The sequence below is a fragment of the Sinocyclocheilus rhinocerous genome, unplaced genomic scaffold, assembly GCF_001515625.1.
Source record: "Sinocyclocheilus rhinocerous isolate Xijiao unplaced genomic scaffold, SAMN03320098_v1.1 scaffold11, whole genome shotgun sequence".
Taxonomy (NCBI): Eukaryota; Metazoa; Chordata; class Actinopteri; order Cypriniformes; family Cyprinidae; genus Sinocyclocheilus; species Sinocyclocheilus rhinocerous.
In genome coordinates, this window is record NW_015625587.1 from 397,527 (window position 1) to 422,775 (window position 25,249).

General features: G+C 35.6%; 2 protein-coding genes across 16 annotated transcripts in view; both read left to right on the top strand.

Moving 5' to 3' along the window:
• The first annotated feature begins 752 nt into the window (after positions 1-752).
• Positions 753-11,034, top strand: LOC107755299 (transcription elongation factor A protein 3-like). Of its 15 annotated transcripts, none has more exons than XM_016572053.1 (23): positions 753-978; positions 1,680-1,742; positions 2,085-2,190; positions 2,754-2,862; positions 3,069-3,233; positions 3,320-3,415; positions 4,237-4,326; positions 4,873-4,956; positions 5,073-5,180; positions 5,284-5,376; positions 5,646-5,735; positions 5,881-5,979; positions 6,086-6,139; positions 7,246-7,305; positions 7,477-7,542; positions 7,628-7,699; positions 7,839-7,898; positions 9,081-9,241; positions 9,354-9,410; positions 9,522-9,676; positions 10,254-10,400; positions 10,781-10,852; positions 10,958-11,034. In XM_016572053.1, exons 1-23 carry the CDS (start codon positions 910-912, stop codon positions 10,964-10,966), a joined length of 2,085 nt encoding a protein of 694 aa, XP_016427539.1. In that variant the 5' UTR covers positions 753-909; the 3' UTR covers positions 10,967-11,034. The 15 variants fall into 15 exon arrangements, with proteins under 15 accessions (XP_016427539.1, XP_016427548.1, XP_016427566.1 ...); XM_016572085.1 differs by lacking the exon at positions 753-978 and adding an exon at positions 1,027-1,048; XM_016572062.1 differs by lacking the exon at positions 7,246-7,305.
• An 8,630-nt stretch (positions 11,035-19,664) lies between these two features.
• Positions 19,665-25,249, top strand: part of LOC107756112 (delta-type opioid receptor-like) — a 9,085-nt gene continuing 3,500 nt past the window's right edge. Inside the window, exons 1-2 of the mRNA XM_016573115.1 lie at positions 19,665-19,903; positions 24,376-24,731. Of these exons, the coding sequence (XP_016428601.1) occupies positions 19,665-19,903; positions 24,376-24,731 (595 nt within the window). The remainder of the gene's footprint in view (positions 19,904-24,375; positions 24,732-25,249) is intronic.

The window sequence follows — 25,249 nt, forward strand, 5'->3', positions numbered from 1 at the left end:
GTGTGTGTGTGTGTGTGTGTATGTGTGTACTGGTTTATATATCCTGGTGGGGTCTTAAACCTGACTACACACAGACTCATGGGGACTCGTGTCACGGTGGGGACCTAAATTGTGGTCCCCACGGGTACAAAAGCTTATAAATCATACAGAATAAAGTTTTTTGAAAATCTAAAAATGCAGAAAGTTTCCTGTGAGGGGTAGGTTTAGGGGTAGGGTTGGTGTAGGGCAATAGAATATACGGTCTGTACAGTAGAAAAACCATTACGCCTATGGAGAGTCCCCACAAGGATAGCTGACCAGACATGTGTGTGTGTGTGCGTGTGTAGTAAACCAAATGCCCCAAAACTATCTTTATTTTTCACACGCTGTCTGATGCTTTGACTTAATAACGGGGCAAGTGATATGCTTGCAAATGTACAGACAAATTAGAGTCGTGTAAGATCGAACTACTCAATAAACATTTAAATAACATTCAGTAAACATACAAATAACAGACTACAAGAATGCTAAATTAGCAACAAGGCTTTTTTCATAAAGCGTTACCACAAGGTGTCCCCATTGGAAAATGATGCTTATAAACGTGTATAAGCGATTAAAAAAACAGACACAAAATACAACAGACCCAAGTTACAAAGTTCATAGCATGTCTGCTGCAAATGTCGTTCTTAAAAAACACAACTTTTATCACCCCCTGGTAACGTCTATATTTAGGAGATGTCGTAAATCCAGATGGATTGATTGACAACTCCGACTGTCCCGAAGGCCCCGCCCCCTCAGCTCAACTGAACTTGCAGGAGAAACTTATGCGTGGGAACAAAACTTAGTACATTTAGCTGAATTAAGATTTCTGTGACATAACGTATTATAAACACATCACGTTTTCACTTAAAGCACATTAATGCGCACATAATGACGCGAGAGGAGGACCTGTTGCGGATTGCTAAAAAACTAGACAAGATGGTGTCTAGAAATAACATGGTGAGATCCCAATTTTGACTCAACGCTTCACGCTGTTTGTTTGTGCGATCTCAGTGCATGCTGCTAATGAGTAACTCCTTTAACCTTTCTTGCATGTGTATTTATGCTGTTTTAATAATATTTAATTCAGATACAGGCGTGCACAAGCGTTGTTTAATTGTGTTTCAAGTGTGAGAGACCATAATGTGTGTGTAATAGGACTACAGAGACGCATTTGTGGCAACAGGTGTTGGCTGAGGATTGCGCAGATTTACTTTAGATTTATTCAGGGCAGCGACAAGATCGAGGACGAAAGTGTGATCAGTATAGACAGTTTTGTTGAAACCTTTTTGTTAATTCTTAACAGCATGTATGTATTGTAGTAAATGGCACAAGGTCGTGAAGACGGTGTGTGTTCTTGGCCGACACAAATACTTTCACGCGCACGGGCACAGAATTTAAAGGGACAGTTCACACGAAAATGAAACTTATGCAATAATTTACTCCCCTTGATGTTGTTCCAGTATGACTTAGTACTTGCATTTTTGGAACATAAATGCAAAAATGCCTGAGAGTTTGCAGCAGTGACAATGAGTTATTTATTATAATGTAAATAAATAAAAAACATTAAAAATATTAAGAACAAAATTAATACAATTATTATGCAATTAAATAATTGAAAAAAAACCCTAAAATAATCATCTATCCCCCTGTCCGTGCAGGACGGAGCTTTAGATCTTCTGAGAGAATTGAAAGATTTCAACATGACACTGAAGCTGCTTCAGGTATGTCTGCTGGATCAGTTGTATTGACATACTTTATTGATTCCTTTAGGGAATTATACACACACAACACAATCAGTATGGACTGTGCAAAACAAAAAAAAACATGTCAGAATAATATGGAGAGAATTATAATTAAAGTTAAATTTGAAATGTAATAGAGAGTTTTAAAATGATGATGTAAGAAAGACTTGCAAATAATTTAAAAGGTATGGTACATCATATAGATTAGTAAATTTTTTTTTTTTTACATAAAAGCAGCTGCTCTTGTTAACATCACAGTAGGTGGTTGTCTGATACCTCATGCTTTTGTTTGTCTAACGTTCAAGATTTACTTTGTTCCAGGATACAAGAATTGGCATGTCTGTCAACGGAATAAGAAAACATTGCACAGACGAGGATGTTGTCAACTTGGCAAAGATCCTTATCAAAAACTGGAAGAAGCTTTTGGGTAGGGGTAATGTTGTAAAGAAATATATATATATATATATATATAGTCAAACCAAAAATTATTCACACACCAGGTATAATTTTTTTATTTTTTTGCTAGTGGGTGCAGGACACTATAGTTCATTTAAGTAAGTGAGGATAGCAAAATAAATTAAACTGTGACATATTATACTCAAAAATTCTTCATACAGTGGACTACCAGTAAAATTGATAAAAATTTGGGACCAAAAATTTTATTTTTAAAATTCATACACTTTGACCTGACCATGTTTTGCTTAAGTGTTATCTGACATTATCAAGATGAATTTGTTCAGACACAGTGTAGTTCTTGTCATATTTTATTAGCATTTTCTAAACTAGTGAATAAACTGTGATAATATGTGAAATGTTAAAAGGTGTCTGAATAAATTTTGGGTCGACTGTGTGTGCATATATATATATATATATACAGGTGCATCTCAATAAATTAGTAATGCGTCATTTTTATCATGTCATTCACATATGTAGTATAATATGGTCTGGCTTAAAATTTAATGTTTTTATGCATTTATGGCTTTTTGTCAGAATCAGCCCAAAACCAAAAGTCTGAGAGGTCGAATGAGGTGAAGAATGGCAAACATCCAAGCAAGCCATCAGGGTCACCCCACAGGACCTTGCCTGAGAGAGAGTCCAGGTATGTTTGCTGATAACAGGGTAAAACATGGAAGTATTCCAGACACAGCTTATGTACAGTGTAATTGAATGCTTTGGGAATCTCTTCCTTTAAACATACCAGAGGGTGGCCTATTTTTTTTTTATACTAACATTGATTTTGCAAAAGAGGAAGTGAGTAAAGACTTGTTGTTTGCGTAATGAAGTATAACCTGTTTATCTTGTCAGTCCACGAATGTCGACAATGGAAATTAAACCAGACATAAACTCTAACAAGAAACTCGATGAAAAACACAGAAGACAGAAACCCGAAGCAGAGCTCAGGAATGAAAAACGAGAAAGTGAGCAGAAAAAAGGGAAACAATCTATTAACAATAAAAAGGAGCGAGAGAGGTGAGAAGCCCAGTGCTGTATAAAGCCCCTCTGTCCCTGCAGAACTGTGCCATTAGATTGAGGAGTTTTATGTGCATTCTGTTTAGGAAAGATGCATTGAACAGTGATCATCTTCTTTCCCCAATGACGCATTCATCTCCACCCCCCAAGTGTTCTCCTGCTGGGGAAGTGAAGAGGGAGAGGTTAGGGCTTGTGCATGCGGTTGAAGCATGTGACTGGTTAGGAGGAAGCACTTATACCACATAACAAAACGTGCAGCCATTTCTGATTATGCACTTTTTCTGCAACTGTGTGGTTCTTCTGTAGGTGGAATTTAAGAATTGGCTTTTCAATTCATGTCCAACAGGATGTTGAATTAAATTTAAATTAGACAGGAAGTGGAATTTACTAAATTAAAAAACAATCAACATAGTCACACAACAGAGGAATTTCATTGGTTACGCAACAAAACAAAAATAATTGCAACATAAATTTTCGACTAATACATGTTTACGTTAACTGATTAGACATTCACTATAGTTAAGAAGTTTGGGCTGAGTAAGATTTTTTAAAAGTTTTTGAAGAAAGTCTCTTATGCTTAGGATTTGATTAATAAAATGTTCAAAAGAACAGTGTTTATTTTTAAATATATATTTTTTGTAACATTATAAATGTCTTTACTGTCACCTGATTAATTTAATGCATCCTTTCTGATTAAAACTAATTAATTTTTTTCAAAAAAAAAAAAATTCTTACTGACCCCAAAGTTTGAAAGGTAGTGTATTTCTCCAAACCTATAGCTAAATACTTGAAACATTACACTACACATGAATTTCTATCTTCCTTAGATTCAATTTGAACTGCAGTTCTGCATCATGTTTGCTACATCAATTCAAATTCAGGAATTAACTCAAAAAGTTGTTCTCAGTTCTGAATGGTGCATGACTCTGGTGCCATGATTTCTCTGGTTGTCCAGCGTACAAGTGGAAACAGTAATGTAAGATAAATTTTTATTTTTGTTTAGGAAAGATACTCCTGTTGATTTTTTCCCTCCTGCTTCAATCAATTCCCACCCTCCTTCAAGACGCTCATCAATAGATGCAAAGAAAGAGAGGTCAGAGCGTTTTGCATACATATACATGTGTCAGTTAAAAACATGTAATTGAAGTGCAAATAGTTTTGTTTTCTGATGTAGTATATTACCAACAGTTCAAAAGTTTGGGTCAGTAAATTAATGCTTTTATTCAGTAAGGACACATTAAATTGATCAAAAATGACAGTAAAGACATACAATTATTATATTTTATAACCCTGAATAAAAAGTATCACAGTTTTCACAAACATATTAAGCAGCAAAACTGTTTTCAATATTTATAGTAATGAAAAATATCTCTTAAGCACCAAATCAGCATATTAGAATGATTTCTGAATGATCATGTGACACTGAAGACTGGAGTAATGATGCTGAAAATTCAGTTTTGTCATCACAGGAATAAATTATATTTTAAAATTATATTAAAATGATCAAATAAGTGCAGCCTTGATGAGCATAACAGACTGCTTTAATAAACATTTAAAAAATCTTTCCAACAACAAACTGTTAACAGTAGTGTATATCAAGTTTTAATGCTGAATTTGGATGTTTGTATCTCTTGTACAGAAAAGACACTCAGGGTTCTTTACAGTCTCCTCCTCTTCAGTCTCATCCTCATAAACGTCCCTTCATAGATGGAAAGAAAGAAAGGTTGGACATTGTGCTAGAAGTGCATGCATTGTGTGACGTGAAAACATCTGCTTTTATATTGCAATCTTCTTCATGTTGAATCAACATTTCAATGAGACTTGCTTATTTTCATGCAGGAGAGATGCACCTTATCCTCTTTTTCCTCTTCATCATCACCCTCCTCCTCCACTTCCTCCTCCTCCTATTCCTATCCCTAAGCGTTCATCAGACATGAATAAAGAAAGGTCAGGGATTGCACTGAAGAATGTGTTAAGAATCTGTATTATTTATAATAACTGAAGTCATTAGCTAACATAGGGAGTCACCACCAAATATCTATCTTCACAGGAAAGATCCTCCTGAAACTTTACCACCTCCTCCTCCTATTCTTTCTTCTCCTCCTCCTCCCAAACGACTATCAATAGAAGAGCCCAAAGAAAGGTCTGAGCACCTTTGAGTTCAAGATCATTGTCCTCTTTTGTGATTAAGAGGGTTTGTCAGTGAATAGAAAAGTGCAGTATAATAACTTATTATTGCTGTAGTTTTGTTTTGTTTGGCAAAATAGCAGTTATTGCTCTAAATTATTCAGCATTCAATTGATAGAAAATTATAAATGATCATTTTTAGTTCACTAGATGACCTAGTATTACAACATGTGCTTCAAGTTTCTCTTTGTAATGCCACATTTAAATTGTATATTTGTTGCCTAGGGCAAAAAAAGCACCTGATCCGAATGCCCCTCTTCCTCCTTTACCTTTTCATCTACATCCTCCTCAGAAACGCGAGATGAAGAAAGAGAGGTCAGGGCTTGGTGTGTTGTCTTTTTGAGTAAACAAAGTACTGCCAATCTTTCAGTCCCTGCAGCATCATTTTAGCGTGACTCTGTGTTCTAACCATGCACAATGTTCCTTGTCACATAAATAATCAGTGACTTTCTTTGCTTAGAAAAGAAACAGCTGAACCCTGTGCTCCTCTTCATCTTCAGCCTCCTACACCTACAAAACGTCCCTCATTAGACACAAAGAAAGACAAAGAGAAAGAAAGGTTAGGGTCAGGCAAACAAAAGCATGTTGATATTAAAAGCTGTGCATCTGTGTTTTTACTTAATTTCTTCATCATCTGAAAAATAACTAAAGCTGTTTCACTTTAGGAAAGACACATCAGACCCAAAGCGACAGACCTCTGAACACAATGAGAAAGATAGGTCAGAAGCATGATGAATACTAACCCTTGGATAAGGCCATTGTTGAGTGAAATACAGAGTTCTGGCATGAAACTCCTAGATGGCGCAGTCCGATAGGTCTAACTCAATCTGACCTGATGACATCATCACATGGCACAGCTGATTGGTTCTCCTGTATCGGTAGCCAATAAGCTCGCTGCTCAACATTCAAATATATGACTAGTGCTTGCCGTAGCAGTTGCAGCTTGCTTCAGAAACCCTCCACTAGGGCTGCACGATAAATCGAAATGGAATCGAAATCGCGATTAGACAGAAGCTGCGATTGTCATGCGTATCTTTCAATGAAGCACGGCTCTGTGATCAGCAGTAAATCTCCATCCGAAGGCCAGAGGGCGCTCTCGCACTGAGACTCCAAATACGCCACAGAAGAAACCCAGGAAATGCCTATAGCGGTAGCTGGATAAACAGAAGATTTAACTGTTTTTATTGATTCAACGTGACTAATAAACATACGGTTATGACCATATATGGTTTATCTGAGTTCTTATTATTATAATTTTCATTAAAATAAAGTATATTTATAATGCAGTGCCTTTATCACTGCTTAGAATACTATGAAATATGTTGCGTGCCTTATTCTCTCACAGAAGGATTTATTTCAAACACTCGACTGACGTTATGAAGTGAGTTTGGAGTAAAAATATGTTATTAAATGTCGCACTTGAATGGGTTAAATGCAGAGCACTAATTCCAAGTATGGGTCACCATACTTTGCCACACGTCACGTCACTTTTATTTTTTATTTTTTTAATATATTATTAATACATGCGGTTCACATGGTTATTTCATGTATGTTATATTTGCAGCAGCAATATTTCTTACATGCTCACAGCAGCATGTTGTGGATGTATTGGCAGTAGCAAGTCTCGGTACTTGCTCTGCAGCAGCGGCAGCGTAGCAGATCTATTCCGCCAAGACCAAATACATTAACATTGTCATGTACATTTCCATGCCAATCCCTCCGAGAGTTGTCATGACAGAACTATAATTTGAATTTAATTTGAAGTCTTTGTGGTGATAATAATTGGTCACCATTCCATAGCATTGAGACAATGCTTCTTTTTCAGAAAAGACACAAGAGACAGTAAACCACTCAAAAGGCCATCAATGAAGATCAAGATTGAGAGGTTCAAATAAATGTTTTGCAACAGAGTGAAGGCAACAGAAGTGCATGCATAATTCCTCATTTGTCTTGGGAGTTTGAGGATGGTGGCGATTTGCAAGACTCATGGTTTCTTTGTGTTCATTAAAACAATACAAATTGTCACCTTTATTCCCAATTCTACTTTTATTTCTAGAAAAGACTCCACAGATTCCAAAAAGCTCCATTCTAGAAAGCTCAGCCTGGATGGACGTAGAGACAGGTCTGCTCATGCATCACTCATCATTAAAAATGCTGAAAAGATGTATGATATTTTCAGGCATTTGTGTTTTACACTTTCACTGCAGTAAGGACTCTACCGACTCCAAGTCAAGCCATCACCTTTTGAAACGACAATCAAGTGAACTTAAATTGGAGAGGTAACATGTGATAGTAATGCAGCTGGTTTTGTAATGCAACAGTAAAGTATTTAAACTTACTGCTCTTTTTACAAAAATGCATCTCATTCATGTTCACCACAGGATGTTTACTACAAACTCTCATGTCTTATTTCTCCAGGAGAGATTCTACTAACTCCAGGTCTGGCAGCTCACCTCAGGCCAAGAAATCTAGTGAAAGGCAAGAATTTAAATTACAGTAGCCTCATTTAGCTGTGACCAGCATGCCATATGGCTTTATTATTCTTCAGGTAGTTCTCTGCCAATGGTGGCATTATGTTCTCACTCTCATCCTTTTGGATGGGCTCAGATATACTTAAAATTCTGCCAGCTCAATGTCCCCGTTGTAATACACCACAAAATACTTTCACGTGATAAATCAAGAAATCACAAAAATAACGTTGTTATACAGATAGCAGCAGTAATACATAATACTGTTGAGATGTACAATCTAAGTCTGTTGTTTTAGTCCATGACTTTCACACTAAATGTTATTTTTAAATTATATTAAATTTAACCCTCATGTTTTGTACTGGTCATTTTAACCCAGAGAGGGTTTTCTTTTTCCCCAAAATGCTAGTTAATGTTATCGCATTGGACTAAACCTTACTGACTTTGCATACATGGGGTATAACTTCCTCCCCAAAACCGATATTTTTGTACTTTTTGGGGGTATTTTTTCCTCACCTTGAGGTGTTCCTTGTCAAAAATGACTGGCCTACAAAAAATTACACAAATTTCTCATTATGCTATATTAATACCAAATAATGTTTTTTTTTTTTTCCAAAGAAAAAAGTTGACAAAGTTTAGATCCAAGATTTACAATCAAGTTTTAAAAGGCTGGTCATTTTTGACCAGGAACAAAGGATTTTCAGCACTGACAAGGTTTAAAGCTGGATTACACTACACAACTTTTAAAAAAAGTTGATTTGATAAGGCATCATATAGTTGCAGACTTTGTAAATGGTTACAGAGGAAAAACTCGAAATCATACACTAAACGACTGAGGATCACATACATTACCAGACCTTCAAGTCGTTCCAAAGACAACAAACTTATGCAGAAAAATGTGCCTTATTGCAAGGAGGTGTATGAAAAATGAAAAAAATATGTATACTAAAATCTCCATCATACTCTATCATACATAACGTGATTTTTTGTGATCTGTCAACTCCGACTGACCAAATCTGCAGTCTTTTGGCATCTAGAGTTCACTCCTCCAGACTGTAAATCGGGGCATAAATCTGCACAAAAGTCGTGTAGTGTAATCCAGCTTCAAGTTTAAATGAAATAGAATTCTCATTTCCTATTGTCACATGGACATTTAGAGAACTAAAGACTCCTTCCTGTATTCCACATACAGCAAGAGTAAACCAGAGACCCCAAGGACGCCCACAACACCCACAAGCCCCCTTTCCCCATCGCTGAGCTCCGGTGTGGATCCTTTATCTCCTCACCTGCAAACCGGGGATCCCATCAGGGACAAATGCATCGAAATGGTGGCCGCTGCTCTACGTACAGATGGTACATAAAACAATAATGACAAACACTTGACACTCACACAGACATGCTGACATATATTGTTTTGATGCCCATTATTGCGCAGATGATACTCACAATATGCTTTTCCTCTTAGATGACTACAAAGACTATGGGGCAAACTGTGAGGGCATGGCGGCAGAAATTGAAGATCATATCCTTAGTAAACATATGTGTTGACTAAGTCAAATTAAGTGCACAATCCTCTTGAAAATATTGTTTAATGTTTGCAAGGTGATCTCCTTAACAGTCTTCCTCTGGTTACATATCTACCAGGAGATAAAAGCCACAGACATGAAATACAAGAACAGAGTTCGCAGCCGCATAAGTAATCTCAAAGATCCCAAAAATCCCAATCTGCGTAAAAATGTTTTAGCTGGAGCCATCGAGTTGAGTCGCATCGCCGTCATGACTGCTGAGGTGAACTGCACGTTTTGGACCTCTTAAATAATTGAATTTAATTAAAAAAATTATGCATTACAGGTTAAAATGTGTTATTCAGCAAAAATTCCTCCTGATTTCTGAAAAACTAGTTTGTTCTCAAAATCTAAGTTTGTCTTTAAAGGCATTATTATACTGCAGTTTTTTAAATAAATCTTTGTTTTCCAGTAAAAATATCCAGACTTCCTTAAAAAATGGTAAAATATAATAATAAATATAAAATGTAAATATAATTTTGTAAGAGTTGTTTTCAGAGAATATACCCTACTTTTTTTGGATGATTTTAATGGATTCTTGAAAGTATTAATTTTACCTGCCCTCAAATTTTTATCTTAAAATTAAGTTAGGTATTTGCCCAAAATGGTATTATATTTATGCTTAAAACAATAAAAACAGTGTTTTAAGATATTTTTATATAAATATTTGTTTACAGTGCAATGTTAGCCTTTGAAATTAAATGTTGTCAAACAGATATTTTCCATTCAGAAAGATGATATATCTGAAGTCAATGCATGATCTACTGTTTATAAATATCAGTATGCTCTTGCTGTTGTAGGAGATGGCTAGTGATGAGCTGAAACTGTTGAGGAATGTGTTGACCCAGGAGGCCATCCGAGAACATCAAATGGCAAAGACTGGAGGAACCTCCACTGACCTGCTGCAGTGTGGCAAATGCAAGAAGAAAAACTGCACCTACAACCAGGTACATCAGTGAAACTTATTTTAGGATTATTAGCTTTAGATATGTATAGTGCATAAAAACCTAGTAGAATGACTAGTCATAGTCTGAGTAATGCACTCTTTAAAAAGGTTTTAAGGTTGTCCCTTTGGAGAACCTTTGAAATTGAGAGTCCTCTTGAGCAGATTTTACAAAGAACCCACTTGAACCATTAAATGAGCCTGTGGTCATTTAAAGAAAATTCTTATTAAAAAGTTCCTTTGTAACAAGAGCTCTGTCTTATTGAAGGAACATGAAATGTGCTTATGAACGAATACCTGCTTCCATTATTGATTTTGCCTGTCATTGTTTCTTTCATTTCTTGTGAAAATAAATATACCGATAAATGTTTTGTACATTCACAGGTGCAAACCCGCAGTGCTGATGAACCAATGACCACCTTTGTGTTGTGCAATGAATGTGGTAATCGCTGGAAGGTCAGAAAATTATGTTTTAGCTTATGTATTTGCCATGTACGGTATTTATAAACAAAGCATTGTACAGTAGAACAATGCAAGTAACACAAGTGCCTTTTTTTCTAGTTCTGCTAACCTGAAGCAAGAACTCCAAGAACAATGACCATGTAGGATTCCTCCCTTTTTTTTTTTTTTTTGGAAGATAAAGTAATATAATGTTCTATTCTACCAGCAAATGGCCCTAAATTTATAATATGTAAATTAAATCTTTAACTTTTACAGAGGAACACAGCATTGCAAAGAATGTGTTCTGTTTATTAATAATTGAAGTGAAAATTCATTACCAAGGAAATGTAAATCTGTTTAAATTGTACGCTTTTATACTGTTTTTAAAATGGCAGAATTATTTTTTTTACTTGATTAATCAGTTTATTATACAGAATCTTATTGGAATCAGATGTTAAAAAACAAAGAATGAAATTTTAATTTGAAAATTTAACATGTAATTTATGAAGAGAATCCTGCTCTATCTCAGATGTAGCAGCTATATATTACAACACAAATAATTCTTTTAAATGGATGTATTTTTATTTTTTAATAATGATGATAAAATAAAATATTGTAGAGAAAAAAAATGCAAAAACTTGGTTTACTTCAAATAATAAATGTAATATTGCTTTGAATAAATTGTTATATTGATTTTTTTGGTAGTATTTTTGTATAAAAGCGTAGGACCGTTCAGGCACAGCCATTGTTGTCCAAAGCTCATCAAATATGCTTGGCCTCTGTTCAGTCAGGTGTGACTGCACTTGTCAACCTGCCTGCCCTGTGAAAGCAGAAAATCCCACGCATGTAGACGGTACACACACACACACACACACACACACACACACACACACACACACACACACACTGGCCTCTGTTCAGTCAGGTGTGACTGCACTTGTCAACCTGCCTGCCCTGTGAAAGCAGAAAATCCCACGCCACACACACACACACACACACACACACACACACACCTGCACACAAATAAACAAATAATGAGATGCAGAACTGCAGTGCTGATTGATTCAACAGCTCCACATCATGCTGTGAAATTCTCAAAAATACAGAGCGAGTCACTATTGGATTAAATTGTCCAATTGTATTATGCTGTAGATAGTTATACTGCCTACGTACAGTGGGGAAAAAAAGTATTTAGTCAGCCACCAATTGTGCAAGTTCTCCCACTTAAAAAGATGAGAGAGGCCTGTAATTTTCATCTTGAGGTATACCTATGATGAAAATTACAGGCCTCTCTCATCTTTTTAAGTGGGAGAACTTGCACAATTGGTGGCTGACTAAATACTTTTTTGCCCCACTGTATGTAAATTAAATACAAGTAAACAACATGCATTTATGATGGAATCCATTTTCGCAATTGCTCATGTTATTACTAAAACATGCTATATTTTGAAACCTAAATTATAGTCCCTTTCTATTATTTTGCAATAGAAATAAATTATTGTTGTACCCTGTGACTCACAAAAATGAAGATTAATAGAGTTTGAGTGAGAGCCATTTTTTCCTTGTCTAAACTGGCGGGGAAAAGTCTGCCCCATGTGTCGTTATTCATGGGCATTTCCTACTGACGCACTTCTAGCCGAGCTAATGATGCCCCTGTCACTATATTTTGGGTTTAATAAGTACCCTGGTCTCTGCTATCCTCAATGCACTGTTTGAAACGAGATGAGTAAGTCTGTGTGAAATTATCCCTTTTAGCACTGAATCTTCACTCAAGTTTTATTACTCCAGGGTGCCCACTGATTACAAGCGAATGGAATTAAAGGCTGTTAATGGATGTTCCACTTTTGACAGCATTTCCTGTGGCAAAAAAGGAAATGCCATTGAGAGGACAGCATGAAGCAGTGGGTAACTATACCAGCACTGTGCAGTGTTCAGCTTCTCAGAAAGCACAAGTTATTTCTCTCAGGCTTGAGGAGATTGGAGGCCCTGCAGGTAAGAGAGCTCCTCAGTCATTTTGATGCTTCGATTGAGTAGAGTTATATTACGGCTTTGGCATATGTGGAGAGCCATGGGTATTGCTGTAAGCATCAGGAGGTAAAAATGCAAATGAATACAAAAACAGATCAAGGTAAGACTAAAATATGCTAATTGACACCTCACACATGTGCACACAAAAATTGGTGTAGGATTTACTTTGATACAATTTTAACTTACTGAATTTCACAAAAACTTACAGAGATACGGCAAGTAACATTGAATTAAACATGACATTTTGAAGTAGAAAAGATCGTTTTGAAGTAGAAAGAGTTTTGTAAAACAATCTTTTTGCTTTCGAGAAATAATTTTTTCGGTGCAAGACAATTCCTTCTTTTCCCTATACATGTTTTTTTTCTGTCCAAAGTCCACAACTAAGACTCAGTTAGTGATTGTAGTGATAATAACCTAATTAAAAAAACAAAACAAAAAACATTGTAAATAATACTGTAATATTTTTCTTCACCTTGTTGCTAGGCAGATTTTATTTTTATTTTTTTACATTACAATGAACTGTAATGAGCTTTAATGTAATAGCTATACAGGCTGAAAAATAAATAAGATTAAAATCAATATATAATGTGCACATATTTATTTATTTTTTGAGAAGCTGTGTAATAAACGGGACCGACAGTCATTACACAGTAAAAAATAAATAAAAAATCTGTTGTTTTTACAGAATAAAACTGTGAGCTTTAGTTGCCAGAATAATTGTATAAATTAGTAAAATGTGAATAACTTGACAGAACAACCCATAAAGTTTACATTTTAGAACTTGTAATTAAAGAGAGAAAAAATTTAAACCAGTAAATCCAACAGCCCTTTTCTGATGAATTAGCAAAATCATGACACTCTTGATGGTTAAACATACTGACAACCACCATAAAAACACAGGTGGTAAAGAGAAAGACACACCATGAATCAAAGTTCATCACAAGTAGCTATTTCACAAGCTGAGGTAAATACTAATATATAGAAAGTACACCGCATCATATACACAAATACAAAACACCATCATGGTAACACACATAACGCTAAATGCAAATCTATTCAATTTAAATGTAATCTATAGATTAAATTCTGAAATCTATGCAGTAGAATACTGCTGTTGTGGACTTGGAAATAATTGTTACAAATCAGTTCTTCACCTTTGTGGCAACAAAATAAACAAACGATAAAACACAGACACACACATAAACCCCAAAAAATCCCCGTAGTGCACACACACAACCAATCCTAGCTGTAGAGTTTGCTGAGGATGAAGTGAGTCAGCTGTTCCCATGACAACTACATTTCACTGAGAGAATCCATTAGGACCTCTTGGATCATTTTTGCAGAGGTATCAGAGGACTGAGGCTCATTCTATCAAACATCTAATGTGTTCCATTAGACTTTAACCATCATGACTTTAGAAGGTGGATGATTGCTCTTAGTGCCCACTCATCTTTATAAAATATTAAAACTTTTCTGGCTGAATCCTCCCTATAAAGATGGTTCCCTAGATGTATCTAAGATCGAAAATAAATACATTTGTTCTACTCAAGTTCAGTTAAGGAATTTAATTATTATAAATCATTGGTAACTGTGACTGTGACTATCACCAGACTGGAGTCTGGCAGGAGAGAGACGATCTCAAGTGTGATGATGAAAGGCAATTAAATACAAACCAGATGTTCTGAATTTAGTCCTATTTAAGGATGAAAATAATTAAATTGTAAGTTGCTCCTGGAAGAATTGATGATGCTCATAGCCACCACATCTTTGATGAATGAGTTGCCAGGCAAACATAATTGACCCACTCTCAGGCCTCTTTTCATCCCTAAAATTTCATGGCATGAAAAGCATTACAGCAATATCAACATGCCTTTATGGAGACACTTTAAGAAGGACACCTGGGATTTTATGACTATAAGACGATTGTGATATATGACTGAACGATGAGTCACGATTGTTTTGCATGTGCAAAAGAGACAAACAAAGAGAAGCACTACACCCCTTCTCCCTGAATAGAGAAATACGTCAGAGCCAAGAATGCTTTCTGAAATGCATATTGCTAGATCCATTTATAACCACAACAAATAAACTGTTGCTGTTACGCTCAAAGATAATGAAGCATTCAGAAGTTTTGATGCTGTTATCATCACAAAGCTATTTTCTCTTTCACCAAATGCTATATTCCTTCCTGAATGTTTAGGAACTGCTTGGAAAAATTGTAGTTTTTGGTGCTAAATTGACATTGTTGAGTTTCACTACTGTTTATCAGAACAGAAAACTCTAGGCCAGTGGGAACCCGCCCAATCTGGCAACACTGGTAGATGCTATATTGCGGTCGGTTCATAAGCAGTGTTGCCAAGTCCGCGGTTTTCCCGCGGAATTGGGCTACTTTAACACTGTTGCCAGTGTTTCCCAACCGGGGTGCCGCGGCATTGTGACAAAATAAATTTTGTAGGGTGCCACAAGTTTGTTAAAATTTCCAAAGGGTGCCGCGACTAAAAAAAAGGTTGGGAAACACTGCTCTAGGCAATGAAAGATAGTAGCTCACCACAGATGTTATGATGAAATGCAAGCTCTGATGAATACAAAACGCCTTGGAACTATTAAGGAATTATTGGAACTATTAAGGAATTAATAAATTAAAAATTAAAATCTACTTACCCTCATGTCATCCAAGATGTAGATGAGTTTGTATCTTTATTGAAAACAGATCCAAATCCACAAGTAATCCACACGACCATTAATTGTAAAGTGTTTTAACTTCAAACCGTCACTTCTGGCCAAAATAGGAGTCCATAATATGACACTTTCTCTGCCGAAAAAGTCCGTCCTCTCACATCAAAATCCACCAACGTATTTGTGGATTACTTGTGGATTATTGTGATTTTCATTCATTCTGACGGCACCCATACACTGCAGAGGATCCATTGGTGAGCAAGTGATGTAATGCTAAATTGCTCCAAATCTGTTCCAATGAAGAAACAAACTCATCTACATGTTGTATGGCCTAAGTAAATTTTCAGCAAAATTTAATTTTTGGGTGATTTATTCCTTTAAGAACTATTCTCATGGCAGTGTGTGGTTGCAAGACAAAGATATTATATTCCGTAAGTATTGTATAGGCCTATATATTTTACCGCTCTTTGAAATCCTTTGAAAAAGCAGGGCGAGTGAGTGTATTTCTACAGCAGAAGCTCACCCCTGGTGTGAGAGACTGGATGGTCAGATCTAGATGGAAATGAGAGGTGATAGTCAGATTTATCAGTCTCAAAGTGTTGATGCCAGAAGATCTGTTCCAATATGTGGGCAGAAGGCTAGTTAGTCCCCACTGGCCAGTCTCATCAATCTAACGCACCAGCCCTTCAAAAAAAAAAAAAGAGAGAGAGTGAACCATCACACTTTATATGATATAAAGTATATATTTTCTATGGAAATTTAATTCAGAAGAAACAAATACATTTGAAGAAACTTGTATAATGGACAGAGTGGAGAGTCCATGATGCCAATCCAAACTGAAAAAGCAAAATGGCGAGTACATATTACATGCATATTTTTTGACATGCATTGCAGCCTTGTAAACTATAATTGCAATAAGAATGCCTTTTAGCCACGGATGTTGTTATTGGGAAAAAACAATGAAGTCAGACAATCACTCACAAAAGGGAACAATTAGGTGGGGACTTAATATTTGCTTGCTATGGTAAAAAAAAAAAAATCCTTATAAAATAATGTTGTATTTAAATGAACATTTTCAGTAAACGTAGCAGAAATGTTTCACTCTATACTCACACTATAGCCTGAATTTATCAGTTCTGCTGATGACAAGAGGCAGAAACACTGATTAGATGTTAATGACATTCATGGCTTGTTTTGTCCTTCACATTAATGATAATTAAGCAAACCTACTGTCTTATCATGCACTGATCCTTGGGCAAACTGGGGCTTCGTAACAATCTTCGTAACAATTCGTACATAATATTTGAGCATTATGCAATCTGTCTAACCACACTTAATGAAAATATAACATTTAACAGCACATATTACTACATGGTTGAATGAAATCCATAGTGTTTACTTATTATTCAATGTTTGATGTTCTGTCTGCACTCTAGATGTATGGTTTAATGAGGCCTTTTAAGAAAGAATGATGAATCAGATAATTCACATCAAGTGCTAATCTAGATAAGACCACTTAAACTTACCTGGCATTCAAACCAGTGATAAATATAGCTACAATTACAAATTTGTTCGCAGATTGAGACCCTGCATTAAGCATTTCCCTCAGATTTGCATACTTTTATTATAAAGCTGTGTCAAAAGATGGGCTATGATTGTTATGATAATTATTTGGTTTTGTTCTGTACATAAGACATGTTCTGTACATGTTTTTTTATACATAAGATACAGTGTTATATTGAAAATAAGACTTACATTTTAATTGTTTCTTTGCACAATCATGGTGGCACACAATGGCAGGTTGTGTGATATTTTTTTCTTGGCAAGACTTCAGTTTTTATGGCTTGACATCAAAATCATGTGAACAGTCAGAAGATCAAGAATATTTCTTATTCTCTCGTCAGCAATTTTAAATATTATTTCAACACTCTAAAAAGGCTCAGGATTTTATTTTGCCAATATTCAGACTTGTATTTTTATTTTTTGAATGGCATATGGTCAGTTCATTCACAACTAAAGGCGTTGGCTTATGGTCAGATGGTTTAATGGGTGCATCTGGCTCTCGGACTAGACTTCAGTCTGTTAGTGGCCAAGTTCAGCATCTGGTCTCTGTCAAACCTGCCATAATCACACATACAGGTATAATTAGTTAGTTAAATAATAAAAAAAAAGAAGAAAAACTTGTATTGAGAAATTCCAGGAATATTTTGCCTGACCAGAAATGGAATGGTCTATGTGAGTTAATGATCCAATCTCTCTCATCAAGGCATATTTATAAAGCCATCTGTAACAACAGATGCTCTCTCAGTTTAGATTTCTACTGGCCAGCTAAAATGGTGACCTATGGGGCATTAAGCAAAACAGTTTGAGTCCAGATCAGAGCTTGTGGATGCTCTGAAATTCACTGTCTAACAACCATAATACAGCGTCATTCATTTATACATGTCATGCGAGTCGAATGTAATTTCAGTCTCACTATTGAAAGTTGCCAGGACATGCTCATATGCCACTCAGAATTAGAATAATTCACTCCAAATTAATCTTATAGCACATTTTGTCGTCTTAAATCATGGTAGATTTCTGTGTTAAATCGATGCAGATTGTTTAATCATAAAACATCTTTTAACAGGATCCAAAAATCATCTTGTTTCCTGAGTGATACAAAAGCTTATACAAAAGGTAACTTTAATATTTATTCTATGAATATTGGATAAAAAGTACGTTACAACAGCAGAGAGCCATTAAGAGTCATCAGAGAGGATAGTGTCAAGTGCCTGAATTTGATTCTCCTCTGTTATATAATTTCATTTCCGCACAACCCCTGCGATTAGAAGCAACGAAATAGCGAAGATTCTTCTTGATTGATGATCATGTAATCACTTGAACACGATTTCATTATCAAAATGTGGACTAATTGCAAATTTACCACTGAGGGTCAGTGTTTTTTTTCTAAGTGGGATCTCAGTGGGGAAATAACTAATAGATATTATGCCTCCGAGCACCTGATAATCATTGGTGTTTTACTATGTCAGTTGAAGTTTGTACTTATGAGGAATGTGACTTGGTACAGTGATGTAGACAGAAAGTATTGAACATAGACGTAGATGAAGAATGCCAACCTACAAGTTGAATTAACGCAATAATAATATGTCTTAAGAGGTACCAAAACAACATGCAGTATAGCAGCTTGCTACTATACAAAGCCTCCAGATGGTGTCCTGTTTTTCAGGAAATTAAGCCAATAGCAATGCCTGACAAAACCATAGTCTTGACAAATCTTGACAAATCTGTCAGTTCAAAGCAGCGAGGTCAAGAACTTATAAACCCCAAATGCAAAAGCAGCAAAGATTAAGCATGGGTCATATATATTAATTTTCATAATGCTGGTTATGCATAGTGTTTTGGTCGTTTTCTCTTTCAGGCTGGTGATAAGGCCTACAGCAGTGTGGTTCTGGAGAAGTGCACAGACAGACAGACAGATAGATAGGCACTCAGAAAAGTATATACATTTTAGGCTTCATGTTGCACAGATTTCCACACAACTGTATTTTTTTCCAGGTAGACTGTATGTTCCCTTACGACTAAAAACAAAACAAAAAAACATGGTTAAACCATGGTAACCACAAATTAACCATGGTTTTGCTACACTAACCATAGTTTAACCATGGTATTTGTAGTAAAACTGTGTTTATACAAATGGTAGCCTAATCAATAAGCCAAAAACCTTGGTTACACTTTTACTGTAATAAAACCATGGTTAAATTTTAATGTTAAAAGTGTTTACCTGAACTATGTAGACATGGAATGGAAAATTTAACAAACGCACTTATAGCAAGGCTAGTAGCCTACACGTTTACAGTGTGTCGAGCGGGCGCAGCAGCTGCCATTCCGTTGTACTTCGGGAGAAAGACAGTGCGAGTGCGTGCACAGCAACACGAGCAGTTGGAAGTCGACTGCACTCCCGAGGAGAGGAGAGGAAAAGAGAAAAGAAGGTCTGCATAAAGTGAGCAGTGCTGATGTCCTTACAGCTGCTGTTCTATATCTTTATCTCTTATTTTAAAGATATAATCTTTCCGTTTTACTTATTTAGAAGGCGTTTGGCATTATACAGGGGAAGCGCATAATGGAGCCTCCAACAGTGACTGTCAGTGATTTTTCCGAGCGGTATCCTTTAATTCTGCAAAACTTGAGCTTTATGGAGGAACCAGCGGGACTTCTGTCTAACTGGAGCGGAGGCAGCGAGCCGACGGCGGTGAGAGGCAGCGCTGCGGTCGCTATCGCTGTGTGCATCACCGCGCTGTACTCTGTCATCTGCGTGGTGGGACTGTTTGGAAATATTCTGGTTATGTACGGTGTGGTCAGGTAAGAGAAATTGTTTAGTCAGTGAATATGTACTTTAGAAGTCTCTGAAAGTGGGATGATCATTAATTATTTAATTTACCACACTTTGACATTAATAAGCAAGCACAGATAACCAACTTTGCCCTAACTTTGCTGGTTTACTGTAATACAAAATCTACAGAGAATGAAATGAGCATACAATTTTCCCAGCATGAACAATTCAAAACTCAGTTGTTAAAGCTGCTGTTATCATCTGATTGCAGGTCCTTTTCCTGCACCTACAGTGCCTGGGTATTAACTAATCTGGATTATGTAATCAGATTACAAAAAAAGTAACACTTGTAATTAGTTTATATTACTTTTTAAAATACTCATAATCAGACCACAGTTACTGTTTTTATTGATTATACGATTAAATAATGTTTAAAAATGGCTGTAAATTATTCATAATTTATCGATCTTCCCTATTGTTCCTTTTATCTTTCTTTTTTTATATAAGCCTATTGCTTATATATGTTTGGAAAGTCCTTCAGTTTTGTGAAATTGCACACAGGCCAGCCACTAGTCAGGTGGCTGTAATTAACAAACAATTGAGAGGCCTAACAGCATAAACAAATAAAATACTTTTACGATTTAATTAATTATTAGCTTTTCATCAGTTTACAAACTCCCTGCTGTTCCTCACAAACCCCAGTTTGGTTAATTATTTAATTTACCACACTTTGACATTAATAAGCAAGCACAGATAACCAACTTTGCCCTAACTTTGCTGGTTTACTGTAATACAAAATCTACAGAGAATGATATGAGCATGCAAATAGCCTATGCATCCTAGGTATATCTGAACCCCTGAGATATAGCCTAACCTGTATCTACAGAGAATGTGGTGGACATGGATTTTTGTTTGGAATCTGAGCAAGTGGTGGAATGTGAAAGACAGGGCTGAGGGCTGAAATTATATCACCCACAGATATGCCAGTTTAGTTTAGGGGTAGTTTTTGGAGGAAGAACAATTTTCCCAGCATGAACAATTCAAAACTCAGTTGTTAAAGCTGCTGTTATCATCTGATTGCAGGTCCTTTTCCTGCACCTACAGTGCCTGGGTATTAACTAATCTGGATTATGTAATCAGATTACAAAAAAAGTAACACTTGTAATTAGTTTATATTACTTTTTAAAATACTCATAATCAGACCACAGTTACTGTTTTTATTGATTATACGATTAAATAATGTTTAAAAATGGCTGTAAATTATTCATAATTTATCGATCTTCCCTATTGTTCCTTTTATCTTTCTTTTTTTATATAAGCCTATTGCTTATATATGTTTGGAAAGTCCTTCAGTTTTGTGAAATTGCACACAGGCCAGCCACTAGTCAGGTGGCTGTAATTAACAAACAATTGAGAGGCCTAACAGCATAAACAAATAAAATACTTTTACGATTTAATTAATTATTAGCTTTTCATCAGTTTACAAACTCCCTGCTGTTCCTCACAAACCCCAGTTTGGGAAAACCCTGATGTAATGTATTGTTCCATTTTATGTCAGTATGGAACAATATTATCCTATTCAAATTAGCATGATAAACAAGTTAGGTCAAAAACAATATAAAAGTAACTAGATTATATTAACTAAAATGTGTAATGAAATAGATTACATTACTAACTGCAATTTTTCTCATGTAATTTGTATTCAGTAACTGACTACAATTTGTAATCTTCCCGGCACTGTGTGTATATAGCCTATATAGAGAGAAAGAGACAGAGTTCCTTATATTGTGGTTCTATACTTGACTCCACAAAGGCAAAAGGGTTTCTTATAAAAAGAAAACACATTTGCCACAAAAGGCTTCATTAGGCTAAAAATTTATCACAGGTATGTTAATATCAAATATGTTATGCAATAAAACAAAAACTTAAATTTCTAATTAATGTTTTGATGTCATGGTTGGAACTCCGTAAAGGTTCTAACACTGTAAAAAATGAAAAGATACTTGAAGCACCATTTGGGGCTCCCCAGAAACCCAATGTAGAACCTCTAAACACCCTTTCTAAATGTACCGTAAGGATTCTTTTTTTTTTTTAAACAGAACCCATAAATTCCTGCAAGAACTGTCAAAAATTCCTCCACAAACTCAACTAAAGCTTATAAAGCATTCTGTACAAATCCGTTCAGGTGTTCCAAATATGAAATCAGCATTAAAACGCTGTATAAAATGAAAAGAATTTCAAGTACAAATAATACAGCTCGAGTAGAATCATTTCCAGGAAAATGATGTTAGCAGGCACATAGTTAATTATTCATACGAAAATAAAATGCTGTGTTTACGTTTAAAATTTAAAATAAAGTATGAAAGTGTACGTATGTAGTTCACAGCTTTAGAAAAATGTGTGTATTTTGCCTATTTAGGCAAAAGAAAATAGGAGGGAACAGAAAATCAAAACCAAAGAGACCTACAGTCTTTGGTATGTTCCTTCAGAGGGTTCAGATCACATAACTATTACAATTCAGCTAGATCACATCTTTCTAATCTATTCACAACACATGTCTTCAGGAGTGCAAAGCCACTGCCTAAGAGGCACAGTCTGAATGGGCTAATCATATTGGCAATGTCTGGATTGCTAGTCTTTCACAGAAGCCTTTTCCCATTTGAGGACGTAAAAAAAAATGTAGCAGAAGAGAATATTAAAGCGTATCAGCCACTACAGCCTGGAAGGCAGAAACTGTACATCAGGAAGTCTGATGTGAAAAGAACTCAATAATAATTCCCCCATAAGTTTCAATTACAGACAGAGAACTTGAAATAAATGCCTTTTAGATTGCAACCACATCAGAATTTCCCCCTCATTTTAATCCATTAGTTCTCATGCTGCACAAAAAAAAGACTTTTGACTTTCTTGTTTTCCAGTAAAAAATATCTAACAGTCCCAAAAAAGAAAGCAGAAACACAGTTACGTGAGATTTTATGACTTGTTTTTAGATTTAGTTTTTTTAGTTGTTTATGCATAAAACAACAAAAAACTATTTGTGACTATATGTGTATTTAGTGGGTTTTCTAACAATACAAAAATTTATACAAATCTCGAAATCATCCGAAAATTATGCCCACGCCATTCAGAGGTCAATAAAATGGCTCTACCTCTAAACATTCTTTACCAGAACTGGTCTGTGACAGAAATATGTTCCCTGATTAGTGTGAAACGTGATTCATGGCAGTTCTAAATAAGAGTACAACTGGATGAGGGACTAGTGTAAAATTAGAGATGCAAACATGAATCATGGATATACAACAAAACATGTTATGCACTCACAAAAGACTTAATGGAACTTATAATAATGGATTTATTCATCTCACCACATGTATAGCCATGTACAAAGAGAGGAACAAACTGTAGTGTCACTAATGGGTGTGCTGTCTTCTCTCTTCCTCTCTGTGAGACTTCAAATGTCAAGTCCTCAAAAGAGCTCACTGTGTGGGCACCAGACAAATCTCTAAGAGAGCATAATCAATGGATTCAAATTTATGCCTTTGGCATTGGGTTTTTCTTTAGTAGCTGTGGTCACACCCTTTCAAAGGATGCCCCATCATTCATCAGCCCACTACTAATTTGGAAGAAAAAAGAGAAAATTATGAGCTGATTATTGTATGATATCATAGAGAGACTATTGAGACACCTTCATTTAATGAAAGCATGTTGTTAGCACCTGCTGTTAGATGTTGTAACTACACTTTATCACAATTTCTGCGTTATAGCCAAATCATCTATTATGTCCTTAATAATAATAATAATAATAATAATAATAGTAATAATGTAAAATATAATAATATTAATATTTCTGAGTAACTAAAATAATGATTGTTCAAAAAAATATTTACTAGTAGCTTAAAAATAAACAAAGTAAGCGGTATCTGAAAAAAAAGTTTGAAAAAAATAGTATATTGTGAAAACAGTATATTTTATAAATGTTGTGTTTTTAATGGAAAGCAAATAGGATAACAAACCAAGTTCTGAAAAATGTTTTATAATGTTTTTATCACATCACCAGAATATAAAAAAGAATGAATGTGCCAATGCATGCCATCATTTTCATAGGTTAACATTTTAATTCTTGAAATAAAAGTTGTTTACAGTGTGGAAGGGTGTTAAAATCAGAATCAGAAAGAGCTTTATTGCCAGGTATGTTTACACATATGAGGAAGACACAGATAATAAAAAGAAAAAAAAAATAGGATAAGTGAAAAGGAAATAACAATATACAATTTTTGAGTTGATCATCATGTTAATTGTATCTGATATTTATAATGAAAAGGGCAAAGCAGAGAAGAACCTCAAATGATGCACAATCAGTGCATCCCATTCATCTGCATCTGTATTCATCAATGTTCATATCGTCACTGCAAACCCAGATGCAGCGGATCGACATTCGAAAATTATGAATTGCTTATCTCGTTGAATCTCTCAGACTGACTTTTACTCTTTTTTTCTTCAGGTACACAAAGATGAAGACAGCTACCAACATTTACATCTTTAACCTGGCTTTGGCCGATGCTTTAGCCACCAGTACTTTACCCTTCCAGAGTGCCAAATACCTCATGAGCACCTGGCCATTCGGGGAGCTCTTGTGTAAATTGGTCATTGCTATTGACTACTACAACATGTTTACCAGTATTTTCACTCTGACAATGATGAGTGTAGACCGTTACATTGCCGTGTGCCATCCAGTGAGATCCCTGGACTTCCGCACACCCATCAAAGCAAAGATCATCAACATCTGCATATGGATTCTCTCCTCTGCTGTCGGCTTCCCAGTCATGGTTATGGCCATTACTAGAGTGACAGACACAGGTGAGGACAAAATGAGTGGAAAAAAGCACAAGTTTTTGAGTAAAATTTTAGATAATAGTTAAGAACAAATCCATGCTGAATTGGTTAATGCTCCCAGAGCAACACACAGTGTTTATTTCCTGGATGAATCATTCTTTTTGAACAAATCGGTTAAATGAATAATTCAATGACTCGCTCAGTAGGACAGTCACTTGTCTTGAGTCCTTAATGAATCGTTTTTTAAAAGAAGGTTGATTGATATTAAAGGGATAGTTCACCCAAAAATTCTGTCATTAATTACTCACCCTCATGTCGTTCTAAACCAATAAGAACTTCGTTCATCTTCGGAAGACAAATTAAGATATTTTTGATGAATTCTGAAAGCTCTCTGGCCCTCCCATAGACAGCAATGTAATTACCACGATCAAGGTCCAGAAACGTAGCAAGGAGATCGGTAAAATAATCCATGTGACATCAGGGGTTCAACCATAATTTTACAAAGCTACGAGAATACTTTTTGTACTCAAAGAAAACAAAAA

What these genes read in the sequence shown, in the direction of transcription:
- LOC107755299 (XM_016572053.1), top strand. Translation starts at nt 910, where the DNA reads ATGACGCGAGAGGAGGACCTGTTGCGGATTGCTAAAAAACTAGACAAG. An exon ending in AAACTGGAAGAAGCTTTTGG is followed by an intron (nt 2,191 to 2,753) that starts GTAGGGGTAATG and finishes GCTTTTTGTCAG; the next exon opens with AATCAGCCCAAAACCAAAAG. An exon ending in AAAACTGCACCTACAACCAG is followed by an intron (nt 10,401 to 10,780) that starts GTACATCAGTGA and finishes GTACATTCACAG; the next exon opens with GTGCAAACCCGCAGTGCTGA.